The following is a 14,233-nucleotide window of genomic DNA, read 5'->3' as shown; positions in this document are numbered from 1 at the left end:
GCAAGGGGGTGGGGACAGGCAGACAACCAGGCCAGCAAAATCAATGCTGCCTTTGTTGGGGAGGAACGTGGGCACGGAAATAGTTGCTACCACAGTGGCAGCTGACTGCACTGCCAAGATCAACACTACAGCAGACCAACACTGCTCCATGTGTTGAAGTTGTCCTGAGTGTAGAGCTGCCTTGTTATACCTCTGTATCTGGCCCATCAAGCTAGGGGGCTTCACCCATACCATGGCTGAGTGCCAGGAAGAGATGGCAGTACCTGGGTCCTAGCGCTGACTTGCTGCAGACTGGAGTCGGGTCATTCTGGCCTGCTGCTAGAAAAAAAAATATTGCTGCTTAGTGGTCTAGGCCCTAGCCTGCTCCCTGAAGTGCCAAACTATTCCTGGGCCCTAACTCTGCTTCGGGATGCCATTGGCAGGAGGATGAGGGCTAGCTGCCTACAAGTTGTTGAACTGACCCATTCTCTTAATCCTGAACTAGTGACCTGTGTGGGTCTGATTTTAAAGGCCCACTTTCAACTCATACCTGATATTGAATCAGACCTGAACCCACAAGCCACATTAGCAAGTCAGTGCTTCTCCAGGTGCCAAAGACAGGGGAAGCTGCTTGTTGGGGAGGAGATGAGGGGGAAATGCAGCCAATCCCAGCCCCAGCTGGTGGCATTGGCATGCTGCTGACCACAGCTGATCTTAATTATTAGCTTTTAACACCTACTTTGTTGAAGAGGGTGTTAATTAACTGGCTGTCTCCTAGCAAAGGGTTTGCCTACTTGCAAATAAAACAAAACATGGTGAAGCTTATTCTGACCCCAGTCTAACCACAAAATATTTTTTTTCTGACCCACACCCAAACTGTAAAACGTGAACTGGTTCACATTCTGACACAAACCCAACCCACTTTGTGGGTCATCCACTGGTACCCAACCTGATGCAGGGCTGTCCTGAACCCCTACTTTCCCACCTGTCAGTATTCAGTCACTTCACCATTTCCTTTCTTCCAAGCCCACTCCATAGGGAGTAAAATCTGTCATATCACAAAGCAGCAGTGATTCAGAAAGTTCCTTTGGCTGCAATTTATGCCTTTTCTTGAGAAGGAGTTACAGGAAACCCCCCCACCCCCCACAGGAAATTAGAGCAATCATGACAGAAAGAAAACAACAGAGTAAGCCAGAAAAAGAATGAGTAAGTCTGTGGAAGACGGACTTTCAGCATGTATTCATATTTAATGTACATGGGGGCTCTTTGGTTGGTACAAACACACACACGATATTTCAGAATGTTACCTCTCTACTTGAGGCGCTCCCACTCATCTGTCAGCAACTTACCTTGTTTTCTATTTCCCACTTTTTAATTTCTATCATCATTCATCTTCCACTTCTTTCCTGTTCCTTCACTATTAGGCTCTCTTGTTGTGTCATTGAAATGGTCTATGTCAGTGCATGCCTCATTAGACTTGGTTGTCCTTGGGTCAGGCCTGAATAGGAGCCTGGCATTTGAGCTGAATAGAGAAGACTGACATAAGCAGTGCCACGGTGTCATGCGACAGGGTCCCCAAGGATGGCCATGTTACCCCTAAGGCCCCTCAACCATGCCAATTTGGCCCGATGGGCTCTCTCTATTCTCACCCACCACGCCTTGATACAATTATAATAAGTAGGGAGGCTGCCTTCAAGTCTACTTGGACACAGTTCTGATAGACTCTACTAAACCCCATGGGTTTCCGAACCCCTTGAGGGTCCCATTTCACAATGGATGTCTCGAGACACCCCCAGCCCTATGGGCTATATGTGTGGCTCCAAACTGCCCCTTTACCGCACCCCAAGCCTCACAGATGGTATTCCCATAGTGTCCCTCTGAGGCCTTGGTTTCATAGATTCATAGATGTTAGGGTCGGAAGGGACCTCAATAAATCATCGAGTCTGACCCCCTGCATAAGCAGGAAAGAGTGCTGGGTCTAGATGACCCCAGCTAGATGCTTATCTAACCTCCTCTTGAAGACCCCCAGGGTAGGGGAGAGCACCACCTCCCTTGGGAGCCCGTTCCAGACCTTGGCCACTCGAACTGTGAACAAGTTCTTCCTAATGTCCAATCTAAATCTGCTCTCTGCTAGCTTGTGGCCATTATTTCTTGTAACCCCTGGGGGCGCCTTGGTGAATAAATACTCACCAATTCCCTTCTGTGCCCCTGTGATGAACTTATAGGCAGCCACAAGGTCGCCTCTCAACCTTCTCTTGCAGAGGCTGAAAAGGTCCAGTTTCTCTAGTCTCTCCTCGTAGGGCTTGGTCTGCAAGCCCTTAACCATATGAGTGGCCCTTCTCTGGACCCTCTCCAGGTTATTTGCATCCCTCTTGAATTGCGGTGCCCAGAATTGCACGCAGTACTCCAACTGCGGTCTGACCAGCACCCGATAGAGGGGAAGTATCACCTCCTTGGACCTATTCGTCATGCATCTGCTGATGCACGATAAAGTGCCATTGGCTTTTCTGATGGCTTCGTCACACTGCCGACTCATGTTCATCTTGGAGTCCACTAGGACTCCAAGATCCCTTTCCACTTCCATGCCACCCAGCAGGTCATTCCCTAGGCAGTAGATGTGCTGGACATTTTTCCTCCCTAGGTGCAGCACTTTGCATTTCTCCTTGTTGAACTGCGTTCTGTTGTTTTCTGCCCACTTGTCTAACCTGTCCCGGTCTGCTTGCAGCTGTTCCCTGCCCTCCGGCGTGTCCACTTCTCCCCATAGCTTTGTGTCATCTGCAAACTTGGACAGAGTACATTTCACTCCCTCGTCCAAGTCACTGATGAAGACATTAAAGAGTATCGGTCCAAGGACCGAGCCCTGCGGGACCCCACTGCCCATACCCTTCCAGGTCGAAGCTGACCCATCCACCACGACTCTCTGGGTGCGACTCTCCAGCCAATTCACCACCCACTGGACTGTGTAGTCATCTAAGTCACAGCCTCTTAACTTGTTCACCAGTATGGGGTGGGATACCGTATCGAAGGCCTTCTTGAAGTCCAAGTATACGACATCCACCCCTACTCCTGTGTCCAGGCATTTCGTAACCTGGTCATAAAAAGAGACTAGATTAGTCAGGCACGATCTGCCTGCCACGAACCCGTGCTGGTTTCCCCTCAGCATAATTTGTCCTGCCGGGCTCTCGCATATGTGAGCCTTGATAATTTTTTCAAAGACTTTGCCAAGGATGGAGGTGAGACTGACTGGCCTATAGTTGCCCGGGTCCTCCTTTCTCCCCTTCTTGAAAATGGGGACCACATTGGCCCTTTTCCAGTCATCCGGGACTTGGCCCGTGCGCCACGAGCGTTAAAATATTCCCGCCAGTGGCTCTGCAGTGATGTCGGCCAGTGCCTTTAGGACCCTCGGATGGAGCTTATCCGGGCCTGCCGACTTAAAGGCATCCAGTTCTTCCAAGTGACTCTGCACCATCTCAGGGTCTACACATGGAAGTCTGGCGCCTTGTTGCTGCCTCTCTACAACCCCAATGAGAGACTTGTCTTGCCCCTCGCTTAGGAACACTGAAGCAAAGAACTCATTGAGGAGTTCAGCCTTGTCCCCCCTGTCCACCACCAATTGTTTCTGCCCATTTAGCAGGGGTCCTATTCCTCCCTGGGCCTTCCTTTTACTCCCTATATATCTAAAAAACAATTTCTTGTTGTCCTTTACTTGGGATGCCATCCTCAGCTCCATGGTAGCTTTGGCCCATCTAACTGCCTCCCTACAAACACGAGCAGAGGAGGTATATTCGTCTTTGGTGATCTCTCCCTGTTTCCACTTTTTATGTGCTCCCCTTTTGGCCCTTAGGCTGCCCTGGATTTCTGTGGTCAGCCAGGGAAGCCTCCTGGCCCCTTTCCCCCTTTTACCCCACATGGGGATCGTGTCGCTTTGTGCCCGAAGTATCGTTTCCTTAAGGCACAGCCACCCTTCTTGGGCTCCCATCATTTCAAAACTCCTACTCTGCGTCCTTGACTAATCACCCGAGTTCATTTAAATCAGCTTTCCTAAAGTCTAGCACTTTCACCCTACTAGTTACCTTACCCACTCGACATCTTATGGTGAATTCTATTATTAGGTGATCACCGTCCCCCAGATGGCTACCGATCTGGAGGTCCCCTACCATGTCATCCCCTGTTGCCAATACCAGATCCAGTATGGCATTCCCCCTAGTGGGACCATGTACCTCCTGTGTCAGGTGGAGGTCCTGTACACAGGTTAGAAACCTGTGTGAGCAGTGGGACTTTGCCATCTGTGTCTCCCAGCAGATGTCTGGGAAGTTTAGGTCCCCCATGACTACCGCCTCTCTAGCTTTTATGGTCTCTGTGAGCTGCCTCAGGAGCCCTGCATCTATTTCTTCCCCTTGATGTGGGGGTCTGTAGCAGACCCCTACCACCAAATCCCTTTCTCCTTGCCCCCCATGTAGCCTAACCCACAATCCTTCTACTTCCTCATCCTTGGATTCCGTCTTGATGAGGGTTGATGTATATTGCTCATTGACAGAGTACAGCCCCTCCCCGTTTTTTCCCCACCCTGTCCTTTCTGTACAATCTATAACCCTCAATATGTACCGCCCAGTTGTGGGATGAATCCCACCAGGTTTCCGTTAGCCCTACTAAGTCGTAGGTGTCTTGCGCAAGCAGGAGCGTTAGTTCATCCTGCTTGTTTCCCATGCTCCTAGCATTAGTATATAGGCACTTGAGCCCTTCGACAGGTGCCTTTGCTCCCCCCCCACTCTGAGTCCCAAGGGGCCCCTTATTTCTTACCTTCTTGTTTCTTACCTGTGCTGTAGTGCTGGCCGCCCCACATCTTGCAGGTTCCCAATGTTCTCTTTCTTCAGGCTGGGCTGTCCTTGTGGGTGCCACATCGTTTGGTGGTCCACAGCTTCCCCCGCCCTCATTTTCTCCTCCCCCCGGCGAGCCTAGTTTAAAGCCGAGCCTAGTTTAGGCTCAGCACTCAGCCTCAGGTTGTCACTGGGCTCTCCGCAGCCTCGTATGTCTCTGCACCCCTTGGCGCTGGGGTCTCTGCAGCCCCGTCTCTCTCTGCGCCCTCTCTGGCACTGGGGCCTGTGCACCCTGAATACTATACCCTCTGGTGCCAGGGTCCCCATACTGTAGTGGGCCCCCAACGAGGCCTCCTCCTTCCCCAGTAGCCTCAGCCCAATCCACCAGTTTTATAAACAGAAATCAACACTCAAGCCCCTAGGCTATAACATAACTCGAGCTGCACAGGGTGTGCTCTGTCCCTTAACATTACCAGAAGCTGAACTTGCAGTCAAGCCTCTTCCCTTTACTTCCTCTAGGAGAGCTCCTTGCCCCTTGGCTGCTGGCAGAGAAGTCCCTTCCTGGTCCCAGCCCTGGGGTTTATATATGTGCCAGGCCCTGCCCCTTCTGTTCAGCTGACTGCTGGCAGGTGGGGGCCAACTATCTCATTCTTGCTGCCCTTGTAACCCGCAGCTGGGAGGGTTCCCGACTGACTGCTAGGGCTCTCTCTCTAGCAGTTTCAGCCCTTAAAGGAGAGGGCACCCTGGTGCCCTGCAACACATGGTGCAACAGCTCCCTCTACACGCTTCATTGCCACTAGGTAAGAGTATGATTGTTGGATGGAGCTTTCCTGGAAGATGTAAGGGTGGTGGGTTGTTAGGTGCACCTACCCATATTAGTAGCTCCACTACAAGAATGAAACCTAATACTGCAAACCCTCTCACATGTGAGCTGTTGTTACCTAACTTACTAGTACCTTTACAGTTTGCAAGTTCAGATTCTAAGAGCTACAGATCCTTAAAATGAGCAAACAGGTGAAGAGTGAGCAAACATGTTAAATAGTCATGGAAATGTAGAACTGAGGGTGTTTTTACACATGCTCTGTGGGTGAGGGTGGGAGTGCTCTAATAAGGCTGGCTCTGAGACCCGCTTTAATTAAAGCGTCCAAGGTGTCTTAGGTATCAGTGTCCCCACATTTCAAAATGGTGGCGGGGGCACTTTAACTAAAGCTTGTTGAACCAGCTTTAGTTCAAGTGCCCATGCCACCATTTTGAAGCACAGGGATACTGATACACAGGACATGGAGGCTGTGATAATTACCACGCTCCAGTAGACTTGATTAATCGAGGCTGCTCTGACGTGCTGTGATTAGAACGTGTCAGAGCAGCTCCTGCGCTCATTTACAGGCACCCTGAGATTCTTAGCTGGGGTAAAACACCATAGCATTGGAGTCAATTGAAGTACAGTGATTAACATTGAATGAGTGTTGGGTCCAGGATATTAAAATGTACAGAAGAAAGATTTAAGCAAGAAAGGCACCAATCAAACAAATAAAAAATCTAGTTTGCACATTGTAAATCAACATTAAATAAGTTTTTGATTTAGTGCAGATAAGGATACATTTAATCAAATGTGCAACATTACTGCACTATGTAAAATACAAGTATACAAGGTTCCAACATTTTAATAAAATACTAGAGTTTTTTTCTAGATTAATTTCTTTACCACTAAGAGTTAAATATACAGGCATCTACATAGGTTACAGAGTCAGCAAGTATAAGTATTTTGAATGAACTAATTTGCACTATATTTAAACAGACAGCAAGGCTGATGTATAATATTTAGATTTTCTATATAGAATTTAAAACAATATAGACAGAGACTTATTCTCATTTTAAGTAAGTCTGCTTTTCTGCACTTTGGCAATGATTTCATTTATGCCCACTTCCCAGTCAGAGTCCTATAAGTTGTCTTAGTATAAGTCTGACACAAAATATTGAATCTACAAATAAAGGGCCTGTTTTTATCACTCTTATATTGAGTCGTGCCTTACTCTGTTATGGCACTGTAGACAGAGTTAGGCTTTTACTAAATATGTGCAAAAGTCATAGGATCCCAAACTGTTTTGATACAATCTTCTTTTTCTAAGCATAGAATAATAATAGTGAACTCTCAGCACTGGCAAAACTTAGTTCAAGCACTACAATTAGCTGGAAAAGTATCGGTGCTCAGAGGAGAGAATCAATTGATTAATGGTCCATTAACCAAATTAACTCTGCCAAAATGTATTCTTTGCCAATGCATTTTCTAAATGACAAGAAAAGGGATTGTCTGGATGAAAGAGTATTTGTGTAAAGCTAATTAAGTGGCATAACAGAAAGGAAGACATGCAAGTAAAACAGGGGGTATACATTTCCTTACCAAACCCTTCCTGTCTCCTGCTATACAGTGATAGGCTGTTCCCAAAGCAAGAATTTGAGGGAAATAAAAGATATTGCTAGATAAATGACTGCAAAGTTTGAGAGATTTCTTTGTTTTGGGACCCTGGAGACGTAGTTCCACCTAGTTCCTTATTAGTCCTTAGGGGTGTCACTTAGACAAAGTTTAAGAGTCAGGAAGATTCCCCCTCCCCCCGTCGCTCTGTGGCCACCCGCCACTCCGGTTTCAAAAATTGGAGTTTTCAAATTTCCGGCAGGGGCTTGGTCCCAAGTATGCCGGATTTTTGAGGTTATACTGTATTGGAGTAGTGTGTTGTGTTAATAGCCACGTCTCAACAGAATTGCTGTTGTAAGATACAAAACTGTTTTGATGATCAAAATAACTAACAAGAAAATAGTATGCAAGTCTGCCTCTTTTATTCAAATGCATATGGCTGACTCAGCCTTATGTGTCATTTTCAGGAAATAAGTAAATATCTGGTTCAGTTTCAGTGAATTATGGCAATACACATCTTCTGCTAGGGCCAAGAAAGCTGTTGGCAATGTTTAATGTTTCTTAAAGAAAGTAACTTTATTATATATTCAGATCAACAATAGAACAATTAAAGTAATTGGTGCCATGTACCTAAGAACGTAAGCAGCCATACAAAGACCAGTGGGTCCATCTAGCCCGGTATTCTGCTTTGGCCTCTGACAGGGCAGAAGTGGTCATAGAGGGAGAGAGAGAGCATTGAACTGGATATCCCTAGAGTAATCTATCCCCTATTCAGTATTATCCCTGGCATCCCCCATTATTGGGTTCAGGATGCCAGAGGAAACATCTTCAGCCATTCTGTTCAATAGCCATTAATAGATCTATCATCCATGAATTTATCCAGTCCTTGTTTGAACCTGGCTATGCTATCTGCCACCATCACCTGCTAGAGAAATGAATTTTATAAGTTAACTACACATTGCATAAAAAGTACTCTCTCTTGTTAGTTTTAAATCTGTCACCTATTGATTTCATCAGGTGCCCCCTAATTTTAGTATTCTGGGACATGGTGAATAACAGTTCCCTGTTCACTTGGTCCACACCTTTCATGATTTTATAGACTGTGATCATATCTCTTCTGCCTTCTTTCCAAACTGAAGCGTCTTAGCCTTTTAGTCTCTCCTGATATGGCAGCTGCTTCATGCCCCTTATAATATTTACCCATGGTAGCTGTCTTTTCTCTGATTTGACAACTCACTATTTCTCAGAGGTGATATTCTTGCCTGACTTATAGATAATTAATGCTATGTGGATAACTGAAAAGCCTGGAGTTCCTACTCTCTTTTTTTTTTTAATCTCTGTACAGGTTCACCTTTCAGGTATCTTTTCAAGGCGGGTCGGAGATTGAGTGGTGGAAAACTTCCTTTTTATCTGTAATATATGTGTAATTCCAAAGCCCAGCACTATAAATGTGAAAATGAAATCTAAATGGCCCCCATTCTTATTGTACCAACTTGTTAACTATGTAGCACCTATGGGCATTTATACACATGCTCCAGGAATGGGGGCTCACTTTAACTAAAGTAGCTATGAAAGCCACTCTAATTAAAAGTACCCAGAGCATCACATGTATCAGCATCCCCACCCTAAGCCTTCTTTGACTCTGTTGTGACAGGATCATCCTTCCTTTTTTTATCCTTTCTCCCTGCTTGGGCACTGACTTTGATGGGAGATAAAGGTGCTCTGTATTATGTAACATTGTACCTGATCAGTCCTTAGGATCCAGTCTTGCACTTTCAGACTAATTTCTAGTCAGTTACAATGAGAATCTCAAGGTACAAGGGTTCTTGAACACTTGAGAATGTCACTAATTTCTGTTCCTGGAAAGACAGAGAATTTGGTGCATTTATTTCAGTTAAAAACAAAGTGCCACAACAAAACATTGTAGATTGTTTTTCTGGTGCATTGCTAGTAACTCAGGACACTTACAGATATGCAGCGACTCTGCTCTGATGCACTAGAAATCCAGTCTGGAAATCTAGACTTGATTAATTGAGTCTGCCAGAGCACCTAATTGACATGCCCGGTGCTGCATCAGCAACACGTGTATAAGTGGCGCAGCACACATCAGCGCTAAGAAAATGGCGGGTGGTGCACTTTGAACTAAAACACATTTGATGTGCTTTAATTCAAAGCAAACTGCCACCATTTTCTCAGTGCTGATGCATGCTGTGCCACTTATACACCTGTACTTGATGCAGCGCTGCGCGCTTTTAATTAGTGCAGATCGCTAATTAAAAACTCCCAGGACTGCTTTGGGAGCATGTGTAAAAATGCCCTCAGGGCAGGATCCAAGCCTATTTGCAGTCCATGGGATTCTTCTCATAGGGTGCATCTACAAGAGATGTTTACCTCACAGTAGGCCAATTAGCTGCACAGTAAATGTCTTGCATCTACACATGCGCCCCTATTAGACTGGAGTAAACTAATTTAATGTAAATACAAGTACTATTCTGCGGTGGAGTATTGAAGACAATACAAGTACTGTCCTGCAATGGAGTAAAAAACTCTGCAGCAGTGCATGTGTAGACATTGCCTGCCTGCTAGCCCTGCACCCTTGTGCCCCAGCCAGCCTCTCTGCAGCACATTGAGCCTGGTCAGAGCAGCCTTGGGCTGGCAGGCTAACCCCCCCCAAGCCCCTTTCCAGCCAGGGCTGCTCCAGATCAGCTCAATGTGCTTTGGTTGCCAGGTGCAGGAGCAATAAACAGTGGAGTGATAAGCTCTGGATTTTTTTCAAACACATTAATATGCACGTACAGATGTGCCCATTGGCTCTGATAGGCCTCAGATCAGCTCCAAGGGGAGCTGAATTCTGTTCTCCCATCCACAGGGTATTTTACAAATTACCTTTGCTGGTATGGTGTTTCTTAAAGATTCATAGATTGTTACGGGCTGGAAGGGACCTTGCAGATCATCTGGTCCAGTCCCCCCACTCTAGGCAGGAAGACAACTGGAGTTAGGTGACCCCAGTGAGGTGGCTGGCAGTCTCCTCTTGAAACCCTCCAGAGTAGGTGACTGCACCACCTCTGGAGGGAGTTGATTCCACATTGTGGACACCCTGACTGTGAAGGAATTTTTCCTGGTATTGAGCCTGAAGCAGCCTTCCAGGAGTTTGTATCTATTGGTCCTGGTCTTCCTCGGGGTGCCCTAGTGAACAGTTGTTCACCGAGCTCCTGATTTACTCCTCTGATATAGTGGTAAGCTGCTATCAAGTCCCCTCTCAACCTTCTCTTCTTTAGGCTAAAGAGGCCCAGGTCCCTCAGCCTTTCCTTGTATGCTTGCCTTGCAAGTCCCTGATCATACAGGTGGCTCTTTTCTGGACCCTGTCAAGTTTTTCCACGTCCATATTGAAGTGTGGTGCCCAGAACCGGACAGTCCAGTACTCCATCTGCGGCCTCACCAGTGCTGAGTACATTGGGAGTATCTCTTCCTTAGTTTTACACGAGATGCATCAGTCGATGCATCCCAGCATGTTATTTGCCCTGCTGACCACCGCGTCACACTGACGGCTCGTATTCATGTGATGGTCAGTCATTACCCCTAGGTCTCTTTCGGCTGTGGTGCAGGTCAGGCTGTCACCACTGAGCCTGTATGTATGATGAGGGTTGTTTGCCCCCAGATGGAGCACCTTACACTTGGAAGTGTTAAACTTCATCTGGTTCTGGTCTGCCTGTATCTGCAACCTCTCTTCTGATGTGACCACACTGCCGCATAACTTGGTATCGTCTGCAAACAGCAAGCTTTTCACTCCCCCATCCAAATCATTGATAAAGATGTTGAAAACCACCAGTCCAAGCACAGACCCCTGAGGGACACCACTGGACACTTTGTGCCAGGACAACACCGATCCGTTTGTGAGAACACTCTGGGTCCTACCCTGTAACCAGTTTCCCACCCACTGAACTGTTGAGTGGCTGAGCCTACAATCTTTCATTTTTCCCACAAAGATATCATGGGATACTAAATCAAAAGCCTTTTGGAAGTCTTATTTACTTATGTGGTAGATCCAGAAATGTAGAAGATATTCTACCTATTTGGTGCCTAAGTGCAATTCTATTATACTTTAAGCCCCTGAAAAACCATTAGTGCAAAATGCAAGTCGCTGGTTTTTGTGACTTAGCTTTAAAGCCAAGATAATGGTGCATTTCAAAGGCAGACGTATCAACTGGTTTATAGAGACGCAGGAGTGGGCAGACTAGGTTGGTTCTTGGGTACCTAAATCCGCAGAAAGTGGAGCTGATTGTGGCTGCTGGTGCTTAATTTAATCTTTGCTAAGTTGGGTGCATTTTTTTATCTTTTCTAACCAGATCATAAGAGAGACCAGTACTTTCTTTTTACTTTCTATATTTCTTTGGAGGAGGGCTGCAATGTTGTAGCTGTTATAGTCCAGGAAGTATGTTAAGAGGCAAGGACTTTTTTTGTGATATCTTTTACTGAACCAATTGTATAGTTGGGAGAGCTTTTGGACATATCCTTGCATGTCTTGTGAAATTTACTCTTTCACAATATGTTCTTTTCCAGGAAAGCTGGATAATGATGAATCACTTTGAGCTTCAGACACTGCTCCTCTGTGTAACAGCTTGCTTCTGTATATATCACACTAAAGGTAACTACTGAAAGCATGCTTCTTTTGAACTACATATACAGCAGATAGAATTTATTGTGAAGAAATTAAGGTGGTCTCATACCCAGCTTTCCTGGAGTGGTTGCTCTTGGATTGATCAACATATCACAACGTTAATCAAACATAGGTTCATAGATGTTAGGGCAGGGGTGGGCAAAATATGGCCTGCGAGCCAGATCTGGCCCATGGGGCCATTCTGTCTGGCCTGTGGGGCCCCTAAAAATTTTAGAAAATTAATATTTATTTGCCCTTGGTTCCTGTCCAAAATGACAGGAACCAAGGGCTGTAGGACCCAGGGGAAGCCCAGCAGGCTCCCACAACAGCAGGGCCTGCTTGGCCCTGCCTTACCTTCCAGCTGGAAGCCCCATTTGGAGCTTCTGGCCTGGGAGCATGTGGCTGCCCTGCGTTGCAACCTCAGGTAAGCTGGGGGGCTGGGGGGGAAGGGTGGGGGGGGACCCCAGGCAGGGAAGGAGCCCAGGGAAAAGCTGAGCATGGGGTGGGGGAAAGTGGCCCCCTGCCCACCCCGTGGTCAGCGCCCCACATTGCAGCCACTCACAGCTCATGTGGGGCTGCTTGTGCCTGCTCTGGACAGCTCTGCTCAGGTTGTGAACAGCTGTAGCAGGGAGCGCCGGCCACAGGGCTGGCGAGGGGCCGCTTTTCTCCATGCCGGGAAGGAGCCTGGGGAAAAGCTGAGTGCTGGGGGGGAAAAGCGGCCCCTCCCCCTTCCCGGGGCTCCTGGCTGGCGCTCCCTGCTGCAGGTGCTCGCAGCCCGCGTGGGGCTGTCCTGAGCAGGCACGGGCAGCCCCATGCAGGCTGCAAGCAGCTGCAGCATGGGGATCTGGGCACGGGGCGGGTGAGGGGCCACTTTTCCCCTGCTGCGCTCAGCACCAACTTGTAACCCAGCCCCACTGCCAGCCTGGGCCCCGCACCGGCTCTGGGCTTGCCTGTCAGGGCTGTGTGTGGCGACAGCAGCTGTGTCCCCCCAGCTTGCTGCGTCAGGAAATTTGCTACCACCGCCTCTGGGCTGCCCAGTGTGGCAAGCAGGGAGGCTGCAGTTGCTGCTGCTGACAGGCAAGCCCAGAGCTGGCACAGAACCCAGGTTGGCAGCGGGGCCAGGTTACAAGCTGGTGCTGAGCATGGGGAACAGTGGTCCCTCACTCGCCCCGTGGCCGTTGCTCCATGCTGCAGCCACTTGCAGGCTGCATGGGGCTGCTTGTGCCTGCACCAGACAGCCCCGTGTGGGCTGTGAGTGCCTGTAGCAGGGAGCGCCAGCCATGGGGTGGGCAAGGGACTGCTTTTCCCTGTGAATAGCACCAGCTTCTTTCTTGCCAGTGAGCAGGGGGTTGGGGCTGCGTGCTGCCCCCTGCCTGTACCGTGGGGCTGGGGGGCACTGGAAATGAGCAGGTGCAGGAGCCAGCAGGAGCACAGGGCCCACACCAGCGTCCCGGGGCCAGTGCTGGCAGGGCCCAGAGCAGGGTGACAGAAGCGCGGGGTCCCAGCCGGCAGGGGCACTATGGAGCCGGGCCAGCTCCCCCTCTCCCTGCTGGTGCAGCCCAGCCTGACTCCACAGACCCCTGCCAGCCTGTGCCCCGCTTTGGGCCCCACCGGTGCTCGCCCTGGGACATTGGTCTCAAGATGGTGACCAAGGGGTGGGGCACCTATCAAGAGGCGGGGCTACCCATGTGGCCCTTGACAGCCTGCCAAAACTGGGTAAGCAGCCCTCCACCTGAAATAATTGCCTGCCCCTGTGTTAGGGGCTGGAAGGGACCTCATGAGATCATTGGGTCCAGCCCTCCTGCACTTGGGCAGGAAAGACAGCTGAGGTCAGATGACCCCAGCAAGGTGCATATCAAGATGTTTTTTAAAACAATCCCTTTGGTTTACAATGGGAACAAGATATCTGATGGTGATATCATCACCATCATCCCCCCCCCCCCCCCAGGTGTCTGAGGCATGACTGGACCATGGACTTTCATGCATCCAGTGAGGATGATGCCTGCATCTTGTGCAGCTGCTTCTTTCCTGGGCTAAGGGAGAGTGAGTGCTCCCAGGGTCCCTGATTTTGTCACTGGCAACATCATGGCACCCCTGACATCCTGGTCAGGGGTCTGGCCTACCCCTTCCTGCCCTGACTTGTGAAACCCCATGGGGGGCAGCCAGCCTGCTGGAAGGAGCATTTCTACTACGGACTGGGCCTGGCACCAAAAGCACATACGGCACAGGGATGGGAGAGAGAGCAATTTCTTCACTGATGTGTGTAGTCATGGCCCTGCACCATGGCAGGCTGTCCAGATCTGTGAAGCCCTGGCTGACTGCCTTCTTACCTGTGTGGACCAGGAGCCCTCCCTGTATGAATAGGGC

The 14,233-nt window shown here is 48.7% G+C and overlaps 1 protein-coding gene across 3 annotated transcripts in view; it reads left to right on the top strand.

Moving 5' to 3' along the window:
* OSMR (oncostatin M receptor) overlaps window positions 1-14,233 on the top strand; it is a 67,389-nt gene that overhangs the window by 4,855 nt on the left and 48,301 nt on the right. For 2 of the 3 annotated variants that reach the window (XM_059725212.1, XM_059725211.1), the window contains exon 3: window positions 11,770-11,854. The exons of the other annotated variant lie outside the window; for it this stretch is intronic. In XM_059725212.1, coding sequence (XP_059581195.1) covers window positions 11,782-11,854 — 73 coding nt within the window. In that variant the 5' untranslated portion in view covers window positions 11,770-11,781. The remainder of the gene's footprint in view (window positions 1-11,769; window positions 11,855-14,233) is intronic. 3 annotated transcript variants of the gene reach the window in all.

The sequence above is a fragment of the Alligator mississippiensis genome, chromosome 3, assembly GCF_030867095.1.
Source record: "Alligator mississippiensis isolate rAllMis1 chromosome 3, rAllMis1, whole genome shotgun sequence".
Taxonomy (NCBI): Eukaryota; Metazoa; Chordata; order Crocodylia; family Alligatoridae; genus Alligator; species Alligator mississippiensis.
The sequence above is the reverse complement of the archived record's forward strand: the minus strand, read 5'-3'. Positions and strand labels throughout refer to the sequence as shown.